The sequence below is a fragment of the Manis javanica genome, chromosome 16 (assembly GCF_040802235.1).
Source record: "Manis javanica isolate MJ-LG chromosome 16, MJ_LKY, whole genome shotgun sequence".
In the NCBI taxonomy this organism is placed as follows: Eukaryota; Metazoa; Chordata; class Mammalia; order Pholidota; family Manidae; genus Manis; species Manis javanica.
This window is the reverse complement of record NC_133171.1, coordinates 33,045,502-33,068,976: the sequence shown is the minus strand read 5'-3', so window position 1 is coordinate 33,068,976 and position 23,475 is coordinate 33,045,502. Positions and strand designations below refer to the sequence as shown.

At 36.4% G+C, this 23,475-nt stretch overlaps 1 protein-coding gene across 2 annotated transcripts in view; it reads right to left on the bottom strand.

The window, feature by feature from the left end:
* The window catches only part of KHDRBS2 (KH RNA binding domain containing, signal transduction associated 2), a 536,095-nt gene that overhangs the window by 178,507 nt on the left and 334,113 nt on the right, over nucleotides 1-23,475 (bottom strand). For both annotated transcript variants that reach the window (XR_005056018.2, XM_036998403.2), the window contains exon 5: nucleotides 979-1,106. Coding sequence is in view for 1 of the 2 variants with exons in the window: in XM_036998403.2 (XP_036854298.2) it covers nucleotides 979-1,106 (128 nt within the window). In the remaining variant the exon portion in view is untranslated. The remainder of the gene's footprint in view (nucleotides 1-978; nucleotides 1,107-23,475) is intronic.

Genomic DNA, 23,475 nt, shown 5'->3' with positions numbered 1-23,475 from the left:
TTATATTTAGATAGTAATTACCTTGGTATTTTACTTGGAAATTTATCATTCTTAACTTTTTTTCTGATAAGTGTGAAACTGATTGAGATGTTTATGATTTAAATGTTAAAACAGTGTTCTTGACAGTGGTAGCTGAAGATATTTGGGGCATATTTTAGTAAATAAATTGAATCTGCAAAGTATCTTGGAATCTTGAGATGATTTCTATGTGTATGAAATAATATTCTAGATCTATGTTCCTTCGAGATTTGAAGGCCAACTAAACTAGGGTGAAGAGAGTAACTGAATCACACAGTCTGTGTATGAGGGCTGTGAGTTTGTACTGCTTCATCTCTTTGCAAACCAATGCATTCTACTGAAATCCTGAGAAATCGAGAAGCTTACAAAAAAATTCTGATGCAGAAAGATTCCAATTTCTTTGCAAAGTGAATGATATCTATCTATCCATCTATCTATCTAGCAATCATCTATCATCGCCTCTCTCTTCAACCTACCTGGCAAGACTTAGCAATTAAAGGGCCATTTAAGGCACAGGCAAAATTTATAACTTTCACTTCATGCAAGGCCATCCTGTTTCAAGGCAAAGGACTGTATCATCTATATGCTCTCAGAAGGGAGACAGAACCAGAAAGTAGGAAGTCTCAGGTCTGCTCTATTTACTTTCTTTGGATAGTTCTTAAGAGATCAAACTTTGAATTTTAGAGTCAGACTGCCTGTGCAGCCTGCAACAAATTCCTCACACCTTTTTATACCTCAGTTTCTCACCTGTAAATAATACTCAACTTTACTACAAAGGATTTGATTAATTTATGAAAATTCTCAGGTGCTATGTAGATGTTCATTGTTACTATTTTGGGGTGGTGGTCGTTACTGATGTTGAAGTTATTTATGGGCAGCATGATCGTGACACAGAGCAGGTGAGTGAAGGTTGGCCATCCTCGTTTGCTGTGCATTTATTTAAGGTAAGGACCGATGTACCTTGCAGGAGCTGTGGTTGCTATTCTGATTCCTCTGCCTCTAATGCCTCTGCCGCGACCAGAGTCCTCTGAGCCATTTAAGTAAGATAATTCACGTAGCTGTTCCTGACGAATTTCATCATTGTAGTCCTGGAAGGAAAAACACGGCCTGATCAGTTAAAATGGGGCATGGGGCCTTAGAGCCGAGCGAACACAGTAAGAACGGAAATGCTTCATTCAGCCTCGCAGATGAAAATCTAAAATGATCGTACAAGTGTACATACTTTAAATTCCTATTTTTATGGAGAGAAATTGAAGTTGCTTCTTTTATCAAGAAAGTACTCAGCAGGAAATCAGATGAGATTTTCTCGGATATCACTCGATGTGTTAGCCAGAAAAGGAAGGAGCAATCGAACAACATCTTGGAATGTGCCAGGTTATGACTGTTCACACAAGGCTTACAACTTCCCTGGGATGAATATGCACACCTTATGAGTGGCGGCATGGCCCTCCAGTAGCACCGGACGCATAAACCAACGGGGAGCAATCTCGAGGCCCGAAGGAGGTCTGTGTTAAAATCATGAAGATGTACAAATAATATAGCACAGTTCAGACAACTGGGAAGCTGTGCAAACCAGCCCAGCCACTTGATGGGCAATGTTGAAAAATAAGGAATTTTCTATATGTTCTGGCACTGGGCTGATGGGAAGCAATAACTATAGCAGAAGCCAAATTTCACTGTAATAACCAGAGACTCAGTCAAAGTCAAAGGCACTACCTCTCTCCTTCATCAGCGTGGAAATGTACCAGTCATTTCAATAGGACCAAAGAGCAGGTCTGAGGCTCTGAAGACGGATGCTGTCTTCAAACACGAGCGTCAGTTCTGACTGTTTCTTCTTTTACTCACATACATGCACACCTGCCTGAACAGTATGAAACTGAGTAATTGCTTATTTTTGCCAAATGGCCAACCTGATTGATTTTTTTTTTCAGGAAACATATGTTAAGCAAGCATATGTTTAACTAGTGGATTTTTTAGTGCCAGAGGAGGTCTGGGGGTTGTGACTAGAAATACCTGTAAAGAGCAGGCTAACAAAAATGATGATTGAGACCTGATTGTAGGCCCAAAACAGATATGTAATCTCACCCAGTGATTCTACTTTAGCTCTGCATACATGTGTTAGTGTGATGGTAAATGAAATCTGTGTACCCTCACCCATACCTCCTCTGTCTAGAAAATGGCAGGATGCATTCAGACTAACAGGATTTCTAATGCACAGCTTTGCCTCATACTGCCAAATATGCCTGGATTATAAGCAAAAGTGCTAGTCACTCCGAAGCATTTACTTCATTTTTAACATATTTTTTCATGTTTATCCTCTTAAGCGCCTGATTATAGTGATAACGGGCTCAACACAGTTGGCTGACAGAAGAGCTTTACAGTAGAAAATAACTGTTTCTAACAAGTCAGATATTACTCAATTTCTACCTCTTAATTTTCACATTCCAGCAATAACTACCCTAAATAATAAACACGTCTCTTATTTTACTAGGATCAGGGAATGTGATGAATTGCTACTTCTGTGTGAACTGACCAGCTGAATCAAAATGAAAAAAGTATTTTCATAATTTTCCCAAGTATAATCTTGATTTGAAAGGGAATCTTCACAGCTTCTTGTCTGAGGAAAACCCACAGACTCTCAGGGTCCTTATGAGTTATAAAAAGAGACAGATTTTCATTGTTGGTAACACTGAAAATTAAAAACTAACAAATTGCAGATGAATTCAATATATGTAAAAGTTTACTTTACAGCGTAAATATTGTTATGCCTGGATCAGAAAATGCAATAATTTGTAAATAGTCTCATTTGTTGTATTATCCTAAAGAAGAATAGGAGGGTGAGGAGGAGAAACATACTAATCAGAGGGTGTGAGAGAATCATTCCTGATTAGATCAGGCCTCCCTGCCTCCATACCTGCAGACAGATCCCGTCACACTGACTCTGGGGTTGACCCTGTGATCTGCCTTAGTCAACAGGACAATAAAAAACATTGAAGGAGACAGAAGGAGAGACTTGAAAAGTGTTTACGTATCAGGGCCTTCCCTTTCTTGTCATTGGGAATCCTTATGAGACCAGGTAAAGAAGCCCGGACTGGCTTTCCGGAGGGTGAAAGGCCATGTGGAGAGAGGCCATACGTTCCTTCCCCGCCATCCTATCTGAGTCCCCAGCTATTTGAGTGAAGCCATCCTATGCCATGAATACCAGTCAGGCTAATGGTGAGCAGAACAATCACTTACCTGGCCCCAGAACTGGTAGTTATAGATGACAAATTGGTGCTTTAAGCCAACCTTCTGTTGGTTTGCTTTGTTCAATAGCTAATAAACACAGAGGGGACTGCTCTGCCTGGAACCTGAGAGACCAGACTTCGAGAGGCGTACTTCAGCAGCTTTGCTCCCGTCCTGTCCAGACCGAGGGTGCTTAGGCTCAGAAGAGATTTGCATGTTTCTTGGGGCAGGCGTAGCCCTGGTATGGAGGCAAATAGAACGATGTCCCACCCTGGTGTAATTAAAGTTTGAATTGCCGACTTATGTCTCTATTCTGAGTCTATGCTCACCAATATGACTGCAAATTGGAATTCAGCTCCTAGATAGAAATCTGCCAACATGGAGAAAATCTGTTTAGCTTATAACCAGAGTCTCTGACACTGCAGTCTAAGTTAATTCTTAGTGTAAGCAAAACAGCTATTACTGATGTTTAATCAAGACTGTTTCGAGCTTAGCTAGATACACTCTGTTTTAAGAAATACGATCATCTTTAAGCGCTGTGGTGGCCAAGACAATGCAGATCTCTAACTACAGGTGTCATCAGATAGGAATCCCAGCTGCTGTGTTCTGAGACCTGCTGCTCCCTAGGTCATGCGACCTCAGCGTGGCTCCTAGCCAATGAGCAAATGTGGTGGAGATGCTAAAATAGGCCCATTCCTGGGAAAAATCACAGGACTCCTCTGTCTGAGCTTCAAGGATTCCTGTAATGTCACTGCCCCAGAGCAGGCTAGGACCTTGCACTTCGCCTTTCGGGCAGACACTGTAAGGTGCGGGCTCTCTAGCCTTCCTTGACACCCTCTTTGTTTTTATTTTTCTATCACAAGAGCAACTTCCCTAATCCTTACATGTATTATGACAGTTTTGCATTTTCTTCAACACTTAAGAAGTGTTGACAAAATCAAGTTCCTAAGATTACAAAGCTGAGAGCTTTGGTAAATCCATTATTATTATTAATGCTGATGGATGGAGCCTCTTCTCTTCAACAGACGTTATACTCTGATTAAATTGTAGTACTTGCCATTCTCTTACTTAAAAATAGTCATGCACAGGTTAAACATGAAACTGATTACTCATGACCAAAAAAGGGTAGTAATATTTTTTAAGAAAATAAACAATGTTGCCAATATTTTTTAACCCTTCACTTAATCAGAAAATATGAAAGAATCATGAAATGGACAATCACAAGCCATATTTTGGGCCAGTGAGTTCGAAGAACTTGGGGGACACAGATGAATTGTGGCAACAATGAAAAAGCTAGAGTTGGTATGCGTGCGGTGGGGTAAAAGGCAAAGACGATCGAGCAACCACAAGATATCTGAGAATGCTCTAGTGGGAAGCATATAGTATGACTGGGAAAAGTAGGAACACAAGGAGCTTTTAGGTGCAGAGATGGCTAGAAGTATAATGACACCGTTAACCAGAGGAAGGAAGGAAGGAAGGAAGGAAGGAAGGGAAAATGTTTGTAGTTGGAGAATTTATATGTGGTTTGATTAGCTTAAGTTTAATAAGCCAGAGACATGAAGGGTTATCTTGGAAATTCAGATCTGGGTTGAGGGAGTAAATCTGAATGTCAACGGCATGTATGTGCGACAACAGAAGCACAAAGATCGCCCAACAGCAAACTAATGTAATGAGGGAAACTTTCTAATCATACTTCCAATGCAAATTTACATCAAGGAAGATAATCAGTTGACTTATCAATTGCAATATTTGGATCATCAAATGTTAAGTGACTAGGTCTTCTGATAGACTCAAGTTTGTCTAATTAGACAACCAAAATATATATATTAGTGTATTTGAGGTTATGAAGTATCCACATGCTTCAAAGAAATACAGAAGACAGTTTTTTAAATGCCCAAATGTGAAGATAGTTGAAACTCTAAATATTCTCCAAAGTGAATATATCCTGTGCACTGTTTTTATAATATAAATATAATTTTCTGAGACCCCAAATCTGGAATTTTATATTATAGTGCTTATTTCCAGTCGTTTATTAATCACAGATTTAACTTTGTGTTTATCTTTTATAGCTAGTACATAAGTCTAGCTGAAACTAGTATACCCTAGTGAACATTTAATTGTTGCATGCATTGTTGATGCTTCAGTTATATTAAATCTTAAAGATACAAGTAAATAAAATATTCCAAATTTACCTTGCAAATGTTACCTTCTCAGAAATATATCAACATATCACATGTTAGTTTACTTGAGTAATATTGAGTTCTAAGATTCTGGAGTCATTCAATGTACATATGAGTAATTGATTGCTATTTTATAGCACTTGTATATTTTATACTCAATTTGCTGACACAGATATTTATTGAAAAGTAAAAATATAAGTTCATAAGTAGTAATAATGATGGTTTATACTATCATATTATTTTAGTATTATTTCACTTCTTTAAATATCAAAAGGCCTTAGAGAAATAGAGATATATGAATAATCACCTCAGCATGTAAATAATTCATAAAGGACAAAGAAAGGTAAAGTCATGATAATTCAGGATTAAAACAGATGGAAAACTTAATTTTCAATCATTTAAAAGAAATAAATAAATAATGAAAGATGACTTAATATATATATTTAGTTTGTATGCATAACTGGAATATTCCAGAATTTTAAGAATAAGGCTTACCCAAACTATGAAGACAATGTTCTTGTAAAAAAAAAAAGTATAGAAGTAATACTTATGGATAAACCTTAGTATTATTTTAGATCAGATTCCAATTACTGGGAATCCACACTGCAAGTAATAAAGAATGCTTTACTCCTTTGGGGTATACATACAGGTAATAAAATAGGCACAAACGAAAAATACTTTCTGCCTTGCAAGATAAGTTATAAAGTTATGTTAACATTGCTGATTGGTTTAACCAAAGCTGTAGCTTTGGATTGAGATAGAAGGGATTCAAGTAAGTAATAGAGAACCTTTAATCATTCAACCAAGGCTTAAATAACACATGCATATCATATAAAGACATATATAGAGTTGATTCAAATTTTAATATTTTTCCTATAGTGTCCAAAATTTTGTTTTGCTACCAATACCAGTTTTTAAAGTTTGTTATCTTGAAATAATGACAAAGGTGTCCATTCTATTGGTTATATTCCTTTTGCTCAGGGTGAGGCAAATTCACCCTTTGAAACAATTTCCATGAAATTCAGGAGTGCTCCCTTTTGCGCCTCCGACAAGGCCCTCCCACTGAGATGGCACATGGTATAAACAGTACACACAAAAGCTCAGAGCAGACAGATGTTTGGATGTTCCTAGAAAGGACTCATGCTCATAGTCCACCTATTTAATGCATATGCATAATTTCCCAGTTACATACACTCATGTCCATCTGTTACGATGGCATTTTGCCCGAATACAAATTGGGGAGATTATTTCACTTGTGTATAGATGCCAGGTAATGACAGGTGTAGATGGGCTACCTGGGGGTGCAGTGAGGGACCATTTTCCTGCCAAATTCCTTCCTCCAAGACTCTGATGGGCCCTGGTGCTGCACATTTGAAACTGTGATTATAACCACTAGTAACATGTGAATGTATATTTGGCTCTACCAATGCCAAAACTGTCAGACAACATCAGGGGAGGATGAAATGTAGACTGTAACCTGCCTGGGCAAAGACAAAGAGACCTGGGATTTCCTCAGCTCCTACAAACAATTAGGTTAGGGCACTTTCACCAGAGTAATGAACAAAAAAGTGTGGGTCCTGTGCCAATATCAAATCTGTAGCTGAGTTGGAACAGGTAGGAAGCTATTTCAGGAAGCAACCAGAACTGTGCTGGATATTACTTAGTAAAACATCTTAGCTCTTAGATAACATATCTTATCCAATACACGGTGAGTTTTAACCAACCCAGACTTGGGACCAGAAAAACTCATTAACAAAACATGGTCAAAAAACAGTCAATTAAGATTTTTTTAGGAATCTATTTGGTACAGGACTCTACATCAGATCTAGATAAAGGCTTATATAAAGCTTATTCATCAAAGGACGTCAAATGTCACAAAGTAAAGATGTTGCAGACCTTGAACTGCTAGTGATCGTAATTTCTGTTACTCAAGGATGTTCTATTTTTTTCCCAGTATTAAAGTCATACTACACACTGTACAAAAATTACCAAAGAATGAGATAACTACAGATTCTATATAGAAGCTCTGCAAGAATATCAGAAAGGCTTATTTTCTATCTTGTTTTATTTTGCTTTAGTAAATATTACCCACTGATATGTAAGGTCTAGAAGCTGAAACCTTTTGAATGAGCACCAAAAGGATTCATGTATTTGGTGTTGTAACTTCATCCACCCTAGCTTATAAAATCAGCCACTATCTCAGGTTAGATTTAAGATGGTAGGTAAATATTTAGATAATAAATAATAAAGAGATTTGGGCTGTTATTCTAAAAATGCCAACTTCCACTTGTGTAGGTAGAGTCAAAATGGCTTGTCTTCGGCAAATTTTCTTGGCAACCTACTGTACATGTGGTAGAGGAGTTTTGTCTGCATTTTTAAGTTGAAATAGCTAATATTTTGGTATATCTACCTTAATTTACAAATATAAAAAAATGAACTCTGTTAACACAGAATTCCTGATCATTTTTGGTACATTGATCCAATGGGCTCAGATTCTTCTTAACAAAGAAATCATCCTGACAGGGTTATGTTTAGAGGAGGGTGCAAACACTGCTCATGAGAAGCACTGATAGGAAATGGCCCACGTGGGTGATTTTTTTATAAATAAGCTTGTGATCCCAGGCCTTGTCCCAGATGTGGAAAATTTATATATTTAGATACTAATGTATCTACCCACTCAGATTTTTTAAAATGTCTAAAGGAGTTTTGCTTAAATAAATTGCCCTTTTATTTGCTCGATGTATTTTTAAGCAGCAAATAAGTGCCAGGCACTGATGCAGATGGTGGGAAGACAGCACAAGAAAGGCCCCGAACCAGTGGGACTTGAGTGAATGTAGATGCTTAGATCCTATGCTTGTTCATGAAATGTAAGCAACATTTCAGTACGTCAGCAAGAACAGAGGCTTCTTAATATGCTCAAAATCAGTATGTGCACAATTCAAGTTCAATTCCCTCTGTGGGTTTAAAAAATAATTTGTCCCCAATATCATATGAATGGTTTTAGTGGCTGTTACTTTTTTATTTTGTTAATTAAGAAAAAGTCAAACTCTACATTTCTATTTTAGAAAAAAATGTACTAACTGAGGAGAGCTACCTAGTTGGCTCATGAGAAAATCTCTCCTAGAAGTAATTTGTTTTCTCCCAGATGAAATGCTGTGATGATTCCTTCCCAATGCACCTTTTGATAAGTAAAACAACAACCTCCTCAGTCATGGTAACTTTTTTGAAGCTCTCTGAAAAGAGCATAAAATAGGCTGTGCATGCCTTTTAAAAAAAGTTATCCTTTTATTGGGCTGGCAGCTTCTAGTTCCCTCCAAAATTAATCTTAGAAAAGAAAATCTTTGCAAGTATTCTTCCTGAATGGTTACTTTTATTAGAATAGAGTGGTCCTTGAAAATAATGAGAGTGTCACTTTTTCAAACAGTGCATTAGAGGGGAGCAGAATCATCCTGCCAGGTGGGAAAGGTGAATCTAGCACAGGAGATGAGCGAAGCCCAGCAGGACTGGGAGGATCCGGGGAGGGTGAAGACCAGTAAGTGAAGAGGCCCAGCTACTGATGCGCAGGAAGGGATCAGGGGAGCAGTTGATGAAAAACCGTAGCTCCGTGATCAGGAACTGAAGAAATGGACTTGTGGTGTCTGAGTGTAATACAGTCAAATAAGTATTTGAAAAAAAAAATAGAAATGATGTGTCAAAATGTGATGTGAAATGTCCCGAGTAGGCTGGTGAAATGAATCTGAATCGCAAAGTGAAAAGAACACCGATTCAGAGATGGGAGACTCGGGTGTGTTCCTTTTCTTCCTTCCCTGGGTTCTGCCTCAGTAGGAACCATCTGTTGGACTGTTTAACTGGATTTCTCTTCCTCAGTTTACCAAGGCCCTTTGGGGAGTTATAAATTGTATTTGCCTCTCAGTGGGGTGGATTTTGAGTTGGAGCCTATTTGTCACAGGGGTTTTGAGTTGGACCTTCTTTGTCAGGGGCAACTCCTCAGGCAAGAAAGACCTGCTCTCTTTGCTCTCACGGGCCCATGTAGAGCAGCCGGCATGCTGGCCTTCCTCTGAAGGGGGCTGGGACATCTCTCTCAGGCTTCCCTAGAATTCCCTAATTCCACAGGCCACCTCCATAGTTCTCAAGAGCTCTAGCGAATCAGGAAGCTCCCCTTTCTTTCCTCCACATGGTAAGAATATACAGCAGGTAGTCAGAATCAATCCTATTCTGCATGTCACAGAAGGGGCTCATGGCAGGGAGCCCCCAGAGCCTCTCAGTGACCATGGGATTGATGGTACTTTCTAAAGCTCCTTCCCTCTCTAACCCTGCATCTCAAAGTAAAGGTAATGCCTGCCTTCTTGGAACCAATGCCAGGTATGGCCAGACCATTAAGCTTCCCTACCAGAAGCTTGTGTCTGCTAAGTCCTTTCATCAAAGACATGGGAGAAGTGGTGGCAAGAATTAGCATTCAGGTCACCAACTTTCCCCAACCACCACCCCACTTTTTAAAAAATGCATTCTGTAAATTCTGCTTTGGATAAAATAACCATTTAATTGTTCTATGAAGAACATGCTCCAGCATTCATCAAAATTAGTTCTATGCTCTGTGATGAAGGCTATACTTTGATTCGCTTTCATTTTCACAAGAGAAATTATAAGCTCTCAAGAGGTGGAGATCAGTCAAGGGAGCTTTGTTTCCCTTTCTTTCCTATGAAAGGCAGCATCAAGCCACATCTGAATATTATCCACAATGGTCTCTCCTTTGCCCGAGGTGGGATTCTTATTTTGTGGTAAAGATCTAGGGTTCTGGCACAGGCTCCTACCACTTGGAGCTGGGGGAAGAGAAAAAAGGGTTTCTGTTGACCCTGACATAACAAGGCCAGGAAGGGAGCCTGTACTACTTTTTTTAAATTGTTTTCCTCAGTGAAGGAATATATTATCAATAAGTATATTAACACTGTAGGTAACAAATATAACAAATCTGCTTATTTGCTTATATATCTGTTCTAAGTGCTGAGAATACAGCAAACAAAATAGCCCTCGTTGAGCTTATATTCTAAAGTGGGGAAGTAGGCCCAATCAAAGCAAGCAAACGAATAAGCATGCTCCTTTCAGGCAGTGGCATGCCGGGAGCAGAGCCACAGGGCTGAGAGACTACTTAGAGAAGTCCTTTCTGAAGAGGTGATACATGAACTGAGACCTGAACGAAAAGCAGCCCATCACATGAGGCTCTGGGTCACAGGTCTTCCATGTAGCTGGAAAGGAAAGGCTATGAGCCAGGAAGGAGCAGAGCCTCCTTAAGCAATAGGACATTCCAGCACATATACATCAAGAATTTAGTGAGCAAGAGAGTGAGTGATACGTGGTCAGAGAAGTAGGCAGGGGGTAGATCATTCTGGCTCTTCTTGGTTTTATAGCAGGCCTACCTCAGAGACCATGGCTATGCTTACAGACCTAGGGCAGTAAAGTGAGTTCAGTGAATATTTTGGTTTCCCAGTGCATATAAATTTATGTTTACACTATACTGTAGTCTATTAAGTGTGAAATAGCATTAGGTCTAAAAAAAGCCTTAAAAATATGTTATTGCTACAATATGCAAGTGACCATCTGAGCATTCAGCCAGCCTTAATCACCGACCACAGATCACCATAACAAACATAATAATAGTGAAAAACTGAAATATTGCGACAATTACCACAATGTGACACACAGACATGAAGTGCGCAAATGCAGCTGGAAGATGGTGCTGATGGATGTGCTCAATACGGGGTTGCCCCATACTTCAGTATCTGTGAAGTGCAGTGAAGCAATATGCAACAAAATGAGATAGGGCTGTAGAATAGATGGCCTAGATAATATTTAACTACACTTAATATTTAAGTGACACAACCACTTTTATATCTTAAAGGGAATGTTCAGGGTGTTATTAGGAAAATGGGCTAAACTGGAACTGAATGGAAACTGGGAGGGGGTTAAGACACTATCATAGCAGTAAATGCACAAGCTGTTGCTACTACGATGGACAGGGTGGACAGGAAGAATCATTGGATATTTGTGGACATATGTGGAGGTAGAATTGGCAGAGATTGCTGATAGACTAGATACAACAAAGTGGACTCAAAGGTGACTCCTAGAGTTTTGATTTATGCAACTGAGTCAACTGTGGTATCAACACTGAGATGGGAAAGATAATGAGTGTGAGTTTCCCTCTTCTCTCTCTCTATTCTTAAAAAAAGAAGGCAAATAATATTTATAGACAAGGTACCTTTTTACATTGGGATTTTTAAAAGTGTAACGTGATTCTTTCCTATGTGGGTAGCACAGGATAGCTACGGGTAGACCCACACATCTTTAAGAAACCTACTTAACTTTTTTTTTAAGACAGAAGACAAAGTCTGTTAATTATAAAAGGGAAAATAAATACCTTTATATGATCTAGAAATCAAAAAGAGAGGGGGAAATTTGTTAGTTGGCTTGAGATTAAAAAGAGATCCAGGCAGATTTCCATGTATAAAGGCATGAAGTCATGAACAAATTGATAGGGTTATTGAAGGTTCAATAATCCATTTTTCTAAAGCATCATGTCTGAGGTGGACAGTACATGGATGTGTAGACAGAATGCAGGTTCAGAGGCTGGAGCCTTGTGTTTTCTACATAATGAGTCCTCACAAAATGGCATCACCATGGACAGGCTTTAGAAGGATCACTCACTCAGGAATATGGATGAAAGATTGAAGTTGGAAGGATGTCATCTAGTTTACAGAAACCCAGTTACTGTGGAAGACTTTTGTAGCAGCCCAGATATGAGACAATGAAGGCAGAATTAGCTTGGCTTAAAAAACCAAACCAAACAGTTTTTTCTCTTTGAACAGGTCATTTCTGGCCTTATTTCCATAGCAGGAAAATGGAAAGGTGGTCATAATAACCCAATTAAATAATCCCCAGGTGCTTCCACAAGCCTTTCTTATGAAGAAGGCTGCTCTGGGTATCAAAAGGAGGGCTGGCTACTGAATTTTTAGTTTCCTACCATAGAATCAAAATACATACACAAATACAAATGAAATACACATGAGAATGTAGCTGTATGTTTGTCTATATAATAATTTCTTCATAAAACTCATAGTCAAAGGACTCTGTTTTGCAAGCATCTTATTATACTTACTTCTTCACTGCAAAGTCACTGATACAAAAAATAAAAAATAAACAGATTTAAAAAAACAGTACGAACAAAACCTCTTGAGGAAAAAAACAATGTTTTAAAAAGAGATTTACGCTTTGATTTGTTGTACCAGCTTTAATGCTGGTGTAGAATATGAACTGCAGTTGGAATCTTAGGACTCTAGTGGCAGTAAAGGGCTTTTGTAGTTATTAAATACCTCAACTTTATTCAGGCATTTAGCAAACCACAAAAGCCATTAATTGGCTGTCTTCTGCCCTATCACGGATGTTGCTTATAAAGCTTCAGTAAGTACAGAGCAGATCTATGGTTCTCTTTCCTCTGTTACCCTTCAGGCAATTTATAGATTAGAAATACATACCCAGATCTTGCTTTTAGAACAAACAAAACATTCTTCCAGGAGGTTGGATTTTCATAGGTCCTAAAACACACTTAATTCTAAATTTAATTGGCCTGATGCTTATAGATCAGCCATTTTGAGGCTTAGAACTCAATCTGAGTGATATTCATATAGCCTTGTTTTGAAAAGGTAAAAGATATTTGTAAACTCTTGTTGGTTTAGAGGCCTATATTCTAAGTTATTGGTGTTTACACAGGTGAAGGTATGCATATGAAGGCAGAGAGTTCAACTCTCAGCAAATTTCTCTTGTTATTCTTCTAAATTATTTGCAACACAACTAGAGTTTGTGACGCTACCCAAACTTTCTGGATCTCTCAACCTCTGTTTAATCCCTATATAGAATATAATTGTTGTATATTTACATACGCAAATCAATATTGGAAGAATTATCAAGTCCCACTTAACTAAGCATTGCAAAGAAATGTTTATGTTCAGAATCAAATGCAAATACTGAACGGAAAGCTAATAAACATTCTGAAGAATTATTTAGGATAAATTAAAGAATCAATCAGGATTTCAAGGTACTGAGGAGACAAGCCAGACTGCAAAAAAATATTTGCAAAAGGCACATGTGATAAAGAACTGCTATCTAAAATATACAGTGGACTCTTAAAACTCAAAAATAAGAAAATGAAAAACTTGATTGAAAAAATGGATGAAAGATATGAACACATACTTCACCAAAAAAATATATATATATAATTTACAAATAAGCATACAAAAAGATGCTCAGTATCATACGCCATTAGGCAATTGCAAAGTAAAGCAGCAAGGAGATATGTCTACACACTTGTTAAAATAGTAAAAATTCAGAACACCAATAACACTAAATGCTGGTGAGGTTATGGGACAACAGGAACTCCTATTTATTGCTGGTGGGAATGCAAAATGGTAGAGCCACTTTGGAAGTTTCTTACAACACTAAATATACTTTTACCATGTAATCCAGCAATCATATTCTTTGGTATTTACCTAAAGTACATGAAAACTCAGGTCAGTATAAAAACTTGCAAATGGATGTTTATAGCAGTTCTATTCATAATTATCAAAACTTAGAAACAGCCAAAAAGTCCCCCAGGAGGTGAATGGATAAACAAACCGTGGTACAAGCAGACAAGGGGATATCACTCCGCTCTAAAAAGAAATGAGCTATCAAACCATGAAAACACATGGAAGAAACAAATACATATTACAAAGTGAAAGAAGCTAATCAGAAAAGGCTCTGTACTCTATGATTCTAGCTATGTGATATTCTGGAAAAGGCAAAACTACAGAGACTGAAAAAGGATCAGCGGTTGCCAGGAGGGAGGAACGAGCGGAGTTAGGTAAGTGAAAGAAAGAGGATTTTAAAGGCAGTGGAACTATTCTGTGTAATACTGTACTGGTGGCTACATATCTAAGTCTGTTGAGGCTGCTGTAACAGAACACCTTACACTGGGTGGTTTATGAAGAACAAAAATTGATCTCTCACAGATTGGGATGCTGGGAAGTCCAAGATCAAGGAGCTGGGGGACCAGGGCCTGGTGAGGGCCTGCTTCTTAGTTCACAGACGACCTGTGTGCTCACAAGGCAGGAGTGACAGATCTCTCGGGCCCTCCTGTATGAGGGCTGTATCCCATTCATGAAAGCTCCACCCTCATGATCTGACCACCTCTCAAAGGTCTTCCCCCCGCTAAAACCATCACCCGGAAGATTAGGATTTCAACATATGAAATCTGGGGAAGACAGGCATTCAACTTAAAGCAACGCAGGTCTTTATACATTGGTCAAAACCCACAGCATGTACAACACCAAGAGTGAACCCTAATGCAAACTGCAGGCCATAGGTGACAATGACATGTCAATGTGGTTCATCAGTTGTAACAAAAGTGCCCCTCCAGTAGGGGATGTTGATAATGGGGGAAGCTATGCATACTGGGAGTGAGGATATATGGGAACTCTATATAATTTGTGCTCAATTTTGTTGTGAACCTAAAACTGCTGTAAAAACATAAAGTTGAAAAAAAAATCAGCCAGGGTAAAATTTTATATCATGCTACTATGAAATAAAGACGATTTTCATCAACTTGAAACAACTTACACAAGCATAAAAAGTCATGGTGCTAGACAAGTATTTCTTTGCTCATCCCCAGAGGCTGGAGGCTACTGAAGTCTCCTCCACACAGTGTCCTTCTCCACAGAGCCCTACATGCATCACGAACAGACCAGATCCATCTTTACGGCACCTTGGTGAATGATGATACTGAGGCGGATTGTTGCTCCCACTTACAGACTCAGAGGTTAAATGATGAATGTGAGGCAAGTCATAAGCAGGGATTTAGTGGTACAAAACATTTTAAATGCCTTACATTTCTCATTTTTATCCCAGTTAAATTATTCCTTCTTCATTTCCTCTTGTTCATGCCAGCCTAGACCTAATCAGGGAATTAATAAGCATGCTGAAATTAAAAGAGCAGATTTCTGAATCACAGCTCCAAGTCCTTTACTCTACGCACATTACAATGCGCTGTATGGGGGCCATCCTTCTGAATCATTGGAGTTCTTTTTGAAAACACAGAAAGAAATCAAAGGGCACCACGCTGTCTTTGTTCGACAGTGTGAGAAACGTATGTGCATTGGCTGTTTGACCAATGGTTTGATTCTAGGTAAGCAAATGATATAAATAAAGGTATACATTAGATAGACTGCTTTCTAGGCCTACAGATAGGAATTCTGAGCTCTAGTTTGGACTCTGCCTGTGTGACATTACAAAAATCACCTTTCTTCTCTGTGACCTATTTTATTATCTCTCAATGGAGTTAAATAAAAACTGACTCCACTTCTGGAGATGTTAAGACAACTTAAACTATATTGTGAGCCTCTAGATAACCACAGATTATTCTCACAAATGTACATTTACATGCTTGTGTGTCTGTATAGTACACACTTATATGTACATGACTGTATAAAGTTATATAGAGAATGTAAACTGAGGGCAAGGATCAGGTAAACAGAAAAGGAAAACACAGCAGCCTGGGGTTTCTAGGAAACAGGTGATTATGTAAACATATTTTAAAAATATAGAAGATATCTAAAGGAGTCAGGGGAGGGTTACAGACAAACGGGGTTGAGTAGTTCACATTATAACAAAATGGGCAAGAAATGATGACATAGTCATTTGTTGGTATGTTGGAAATGGACTGTACAAAGTTTGATAAGATCTAATTTTACAATGTGATCAGATGAAAATGTTATGTCAAAATTATTCATGTAAACCAGCTAGCTTATAAGACCTGTTTTTACTTCTTGAGCTCATAGGTACTGGCTAGTTTTTGCATAAGTTGTATTCATTGAAACAAGACTATGACATGATCTTTCATTTAGGGTCTCCCATCTAAAAGGAAGTCTTTCGTCCTGATTTTGAAGTATTTCTGGCCATGTTCACTGTGACTTAAAATCTAAAAAGAATAACTACCAAACCACTATTCCTGCCCTACTTAAGAAACAAGAAAAGACCTCTCTGTGGGAGCTGTAAGTCTTGTATTCTCCACATGGAGCCCTGTCACTGGATGTTTCACGAGGACAAAGGGCCAAAATAACACTTTAGTACCTTTTTCTCCCCTCCTACAATTTTAAGATGTTATAAAAAAATCTATTTTTATGTATTTTGAGTTAGGACAAAAATCAATTTCTACTTAAAAAAATAATGACACAAACCCCCAAGAGCATAAAGGAGATAAAAACATCATTTTAGCATTGCTATACAGTGGGACAATTAAGTTAATTTTATATCATAATTTTTTAGATGCCATGCCAATTTTCAGTAGAGTTAAGTTTTAAAACTGTGAGCAAAAATAAAATGATCTATATTGGACTCTGGAATGACAATGTCATGTAGCAAATTATGAATGTGACTGTGTGATCTCACTGCTTGGGGCAGACTCAAGCACTGACATTTATTATCTATGCACTGAGCCTTCCAGGGCCTAAGTTTTCTTATCTGTAAAATGGGATTAGTAATAGTAATAAACAAAATAGTAATAAACAAAATAGTATGGTGGGAGAATTAAATAAATGAACATATGTATATTGCTTAAGATTGTGTCTCTCACACACCGGGCACATAATAAGTGTTAGCTATTATTTTCCCCATGCAGATTAGAGGAGCCCCTATTCTGATATACCAACTTATTTGAAATCAGGTAAGCCTGTTATACCTACTTCATTTTATTTCTTAGAAGAACTCAAGCCATGTGGGGAATCCGCAAGTGTTAAATGTATGTGAATATATCTTATCTCACATTTTTCTAAAGTGGTAGGGAATTTTAGGACTACAGTAAATTAGGAAATATGAAAAAACTTATTTTGGGCTATTTAACCTTGAAAGGTTAGGGTCTTCATGAGAATGTGCTGTAAGCAAACCCTGATTAGATGCATTCAAGAAGAATCATAGCCGTAAATCAGTTTAGGGTTGCTTCTGTACAGTACATTTAACAAACAGTCAGATCTGAAACTCTTCTTGACAGTGTACCTGGAAAAAAATCCAATCCTCAAAAAAGTCTACAGCCAGAGCATATTTAGACTTAGTGATTCCAATATCATTAGTATGAGATGCAGGTCTAAGAAAGACCAAAAAATACTGACTTCTAAAAGAAGGTGGTATAGAAATGCAACTGGAAAGAAAGTAAAGTGAAACATTTATGATGAAAGAGGAAACACATGGAAATCACTCCATAATAGCAAAAATTAGTAAAGTGTCAACATAAGTCAAAATAGTTCTTGGGGGCTAGGGGAGATGGATGCCAGGTGCATGACCCATTTCAAAATCAGACATACTTTAATAAAAAAGTACAAAGAAAAGTTTAAAAGAAAAGACTCAAGACAAAAATTTTAAATTCAATTCATTAGGAAAGATGTACCAACAAGGAGAACAAAAGACTCAATTGTAAGTTCAAATCAGTACTCTCATTTTACATTATGTGGTAATATCCTTGGACAATGAGCAACACGCGTAAAAGCTACAGGATATGTTAAAGTAGTAGTAAAAGTTCTTGTTATTTCCGTGTCTCAGTTTTAAAATAAATGTTAAATTGTAGTTATCAGCCAGTGTTCTTATATCATTCATCTACTAAGTAATTTCTCATGCGATTCTACATGAAGAGAATATTCTATTCACTCCTAACTTTCATTGCATACACATTAAAGTGGCCTTCTTTATTGGTTTTCCTTCAATATGTATGTGCATATTTTAGCAAGTTACATTGGACACTGGTTGGCAACATTCCTGGGACATTTTAAGTTGTTATTATTTCTTTTTAATTTTGAAAGGAATATTTTCTTAGTAGAGCAAGTCATGTGGTACAAAGATGAATAATTTTTTTAGAAGTTAATAATCTTTCCACAACATCTCTTCAACATACCCTGAGAGTTAAAAAAACAAACAGGATAGTGCTTATCCTTTTATTTTTCTGTTGTTCTTTTCTTTTTTCAATTTCTTAAAAAAAAATTGTTACATTATTCAGGTTGCATGGCAAGTTTCTCTTTTAACTGCACAACAATATAACATGGCCATTCCTTGAGGTCAGTGAAACAGGACTGACTAGTTTTAGTAGCTAATTAGTTTTCCATAGTGTACATGTACTTTACTAATACACCTGACTATTCTATTTATGGGTGCTTAAGAGTTTTCCACTGCTTTGCCACAACAATAATACGATTGTTATTCTAATACATGGTTCCTTTTTGTTCTGAGGTTAGATTTTTCTGAAAAAGAATTGTTATGCCAATGATGTGTTTTGTTTTGCTTTAAATTCATACTGCCAGATTTTCTAAAATGGTTTGTATTATTTACAGCCCTATCAACAGGATATTAAAGTAATTATTTCCCACAACTTTACTAACAACTTTACTAATAAGTCCTCATCTTTTCTTATTTGCCATCTGTATGAGTAGAAAATTGATCTCATGACAAATTACCTTTTAACAAGCTATTTGGATCGTCTCCTTTCTGAGGGAGGACTATTCATTCATTTTTATTGGTTATTTGTAATTATTAAGAATATGTTTGTAAGGACTTTTGGTTCAAATGAAAATGGGGTAACTAGGAACAGATTTACTTTTCCATCTGAAATAAAAGTGGAAAAATATATTTTAAAAATCTCCATCAGTTTCAAAGCACTGGATTTCAAGTCTCCAAGTCAACTATCTTAGGGCTTTTCAGTCTTTTTAAATAAATAGAATTACATTCTCCCATCTCACAAGTAAAATTCCCTTAGGTGCCTCAGGTAAAGAGTGGGTTGCAAACTCCCCAGTCTGTCCCTTGAACATCCTAATAATTTGGTGGCCCAAGGGAGTCCTATGACCATATTCATAATCTATCACTTGGAAAACAATTCACAATAAATAGATGGAGATATGTGGTAATGCATAATACTGTATGATGTCCATCTGTTGCACAGAAATGGAAAACAGGGATGAGAAATGTATCTTAAATCTTACAGTTGAGTTTTTCAATCAGCTTTTAAAAGTGTAGCATGTGATAGCTCCATATCTACAAATAAAATAGGCTCTGAGAGCAGATAATTATTGGAATTTATTTCACAGACACTGTTGACCTTCCCTCCCTGAGTTCTGCCCCGTCCTGGACACACCCTGCACTTGGCGTGCTTTCAGTTGTCAAGGGAAATACCGACAAGGTTCTACCCGCTCCTTGATGGTGACTAAACCGTGTTCTTGTGTTTACCTCATTGTAGAAAATGCTAAAAACTCCCAAAGAAAAAGGAAAGTTTCCTACAGAAAAGTGTGTTATCAATTCACATTTTGATTGTCTATTCAAATTCAGCATAAAATATGGCAATTCTTTTTGGCTTTTACATTCAAATTTATACAGTCTGAGTAATTATAGTCCCTGGAATGTATTTAGTGTAAAGTGTTAAGCAAATCTGAGTGAATTCTAGAGGAAATCATTCCTTTCTCCTCCTCCTTATTTGTAAACTCTCCAGTCTCCAGAGGAGAAAAACACTGTTTTCATGATAAAATTATAAAATTGCTGTGTGGAAACAGGTTAGTGAAGAGGAAACATGAGTCTGCTATTTGTAAAATTCCCAGTCTATTGAAGCATGAGTGTTTAAGGTTCTAAATTATTTGTATTGCTATTTATGAGGATCAAATATCCATATGATTACTTCATCTATTTTATTTAATCTGACTCTACATATATTTCCCAGTATATTTTAAGATTATATAAACATAACAAATACGCATTTTAGTGGGGTATTATTAGGGCATAGGTTTAAAAGAGGACTACATACAGGTTATTATATTTTTGGATCATAGGAAGAACAATTATTCATATGGGGCATATATATTTCCTTATATTTTATCATGCTTGGTTTTCCTACTTAATATTTTTAAGGAAAATCTAGCTTATGATCTATATAATATTTATAGCTGGAAAATAGATTTGATATGTTTTGGAAATATTATAAAACTAGGATCGTTTGATGGGCCATAATATTTATTTTCTGCCAGATTTTCTCTTCTGTTGTTATCATTTTTTTAAAGACTATGGGTAGTTCTCTGGTAGGTAGTGAAATATGAAAGTGAATAGTACTACTTATTACAAAATATCAAATTTTAACCATTACACAAAAAATTATGTCTGTAATAAACAAATGCATTTCCTTTAGCAGTGACTGAAAGAAAGAGGAATCCAATTAGGCAATGGGTTACAATACCAGTCTTTGGAAAGTTGAATATACTGCAGTTTTAACTCCTGTGTGGTTGTCAAAGTCACCAGAAAAATACAGTGGAAGCAAATGGTAATGTGGGAAGCCATGAAAAATAGTCATGGGGGATTAGATATCAGAACTCAGGGGTTTCTCATTTTATTAGAATAACACATGTCAGCTCTGTGCTTGCATATTTTTTCCATCTATTATTGCATTATACTTTAGTGAATGGTAATGTTCTACTGCATTTATAGTTGTAATAGTTTTACTTAAACACTCAATCTAAAGTTACTGGCCAACATTATTCTTTTTGCTTGTTTATTTCTAGAAGGCATTTAGCTTTAAAATATTCCATAATACTAGTATATTGACCATCCTCACTCAATCAATCTTTTGAACATGATACAAATTCTAAGTGCCAGTGCCATTTAATATCTGTTATTGCTTGGAAGCCTTATACATCATTTTGCAATATTCTGTTGTGTTTGTTAGTCTTAAAGGTGTTAAAACTAAGTTTTAAAAATCTTACATGTTAAAGAAATGTGCCAGTTGATGTCATGTTCTATCTGAATCAGATCATTGTAAAGTCTTTTCAAGTAATTATTAGAAAAACAACTTTGGAAGAAGATTCTAATTTTACTGATAGTTACATCTTAAAAGCAAATTTTTTAGAATTGATTCTTCACAGCCATCTTTAACATGTGTGGGTGTAGGCCAGAATCAAAAACTAACATCAGTTTTTCTACCTGCATGAATTTGGCTTAGGGAACATTTTATTACAGTACCTAATTTGCATCACTTAGTCATCTTAATAGCACTATAATACGAGTCTGCCTAAAGGCCATATTCTACCATCTGGATACCTTGGGTTATTAAGACCTCCTCAATCATTCACATGCAACTTACTACGTAGGAGAAAAAAATCCAGAGATACAGGGAAAATTTTAGCAACCTGGAATGTGTCACTGGGAGAGATAAAATTGCCTACACAGAATGGATTAATTTAGCAGGACTCATGTATTAAGTTCTTTGACAATATCATGAAATACAACAAATCTACACTGTGAATCTAAATTCTATGACACACAAAAAAAGTAACAAGCTGAAAAGGATGTAACTGTCCTTTAATAAATGCTTAAACAGAGGAAAGTTAATCTATGTTTAGTAAATAATAGATAATATACCAGCTTCAAAATGTTTGGATGAAGATGCTGTTTGCATTAACTTTTTGCATTAAACACGTAATCTCTCTGGTTTTTCTTGGTCTTCTCATTCGTTGAATAAAATATCAAGACTGTTTGATTTCATAACCTTCTGCTCCCCAAATCTAACTTCCTATAGCTTGCCATTTCTACTTGCAAAGGCAATGAAAATAAAAGTGTTGAGAAATGGCCAAATTCTTATAAATGACAATTCCTATAGGAAATGCTCAAAAAACTTACACCATGTGTCAATGGACTTTCTGACTGAACTGCAGGTGATCCAAGACTCCACAAGTCCCCTAAAGAAAAATAACTAGTAATTAAATTTAATGTTATATATATATATATATATATATATATATATATATATATATATATATATATATATATAAAGGATAACTATAATGGAAACAAGCAAAGGGGGAGTTAACTCAAGCAAGTTAATTCAAGAGCTGTCTCAAGGAAACAAATTACCAAACTTCAGTAGAATTTTATTTCATTTCAATGTCAAACCTACTAATATATTCTGCACTTAAAGATAATTCAAAATTAATATAGACTCAAGTGAATAGAAATAATCTGCTGACAATTTTTGTTTCAAACAAGCAACTCTTTTACATATTTTAAATTTACTCTCCTCAATTTTATATAATAATATGAATAACTGAAGAATTCAATCATATTACACAAAAACAATAAGGTATTTCTATACATCTTTATAATGGCAAAAAGATATTTCAATAAAAATATAAAAAGTTGTGCCTAAAATACCATCCACATGAATCTTCACTGAAAATAACTATAAGAAAATATCACTTGATTTTTTGTGCATTATCGCATAATAAGGGTAAATGAAGTTGATTGAGAGTAGATGATCACAGATCCATAAACCTCTGAGAGTCATCTGCTGAAACTTCAAGTTTTTATAAAGGTCAGAAGTTTTATAAAGGCTAAAAGAATACTACTATCAAATGAAACAAAAAAAACCGAATATTGGACTTAGATATTTTTATTTGAAATCTTATGGATATATATGGAGATTCAGATAAAATTAACGAGATTATTTTAAGCAGTTTTATATCCTCACTTTTTAAAATAATTTCTAAATATTAGAATTCCATGCTTTTGAGAAAGCATTGCAAACTATTCAATTCTTGAATCTTACAGAACAAGTGAGATATCACACATTGCTACACAACACTGTAGAGTATACACAGGTCACTCTCCCTTCTCCAGGACAGACAGACACACACCCAACAAGTCCCACCTAATTAAAAAGGCAGGCTCTCTTTTCTATATAAATTATGTAATCCTGTGTAGCATGGGTCTACCTATTGAAATTTAGTCTTGACTTTCAAAGGTCAGTTTTTCTTAATTAACAACAGAAAGCTGATTAAGAATGCCAAGGTTTTTTATCTTAGAAACTAAAAGAAATCTAATTTCAAGCTGTCAAAGACTGTATTACACTTTTATGGGAAAAAAAATGCACTCAGAATTCCAGGTTGGGTGATAGAAACTTGGAATGCAGCAGCTCTCTCCGATGTACCGGGGCAAAGATTCAGAAGATGGAGAAATA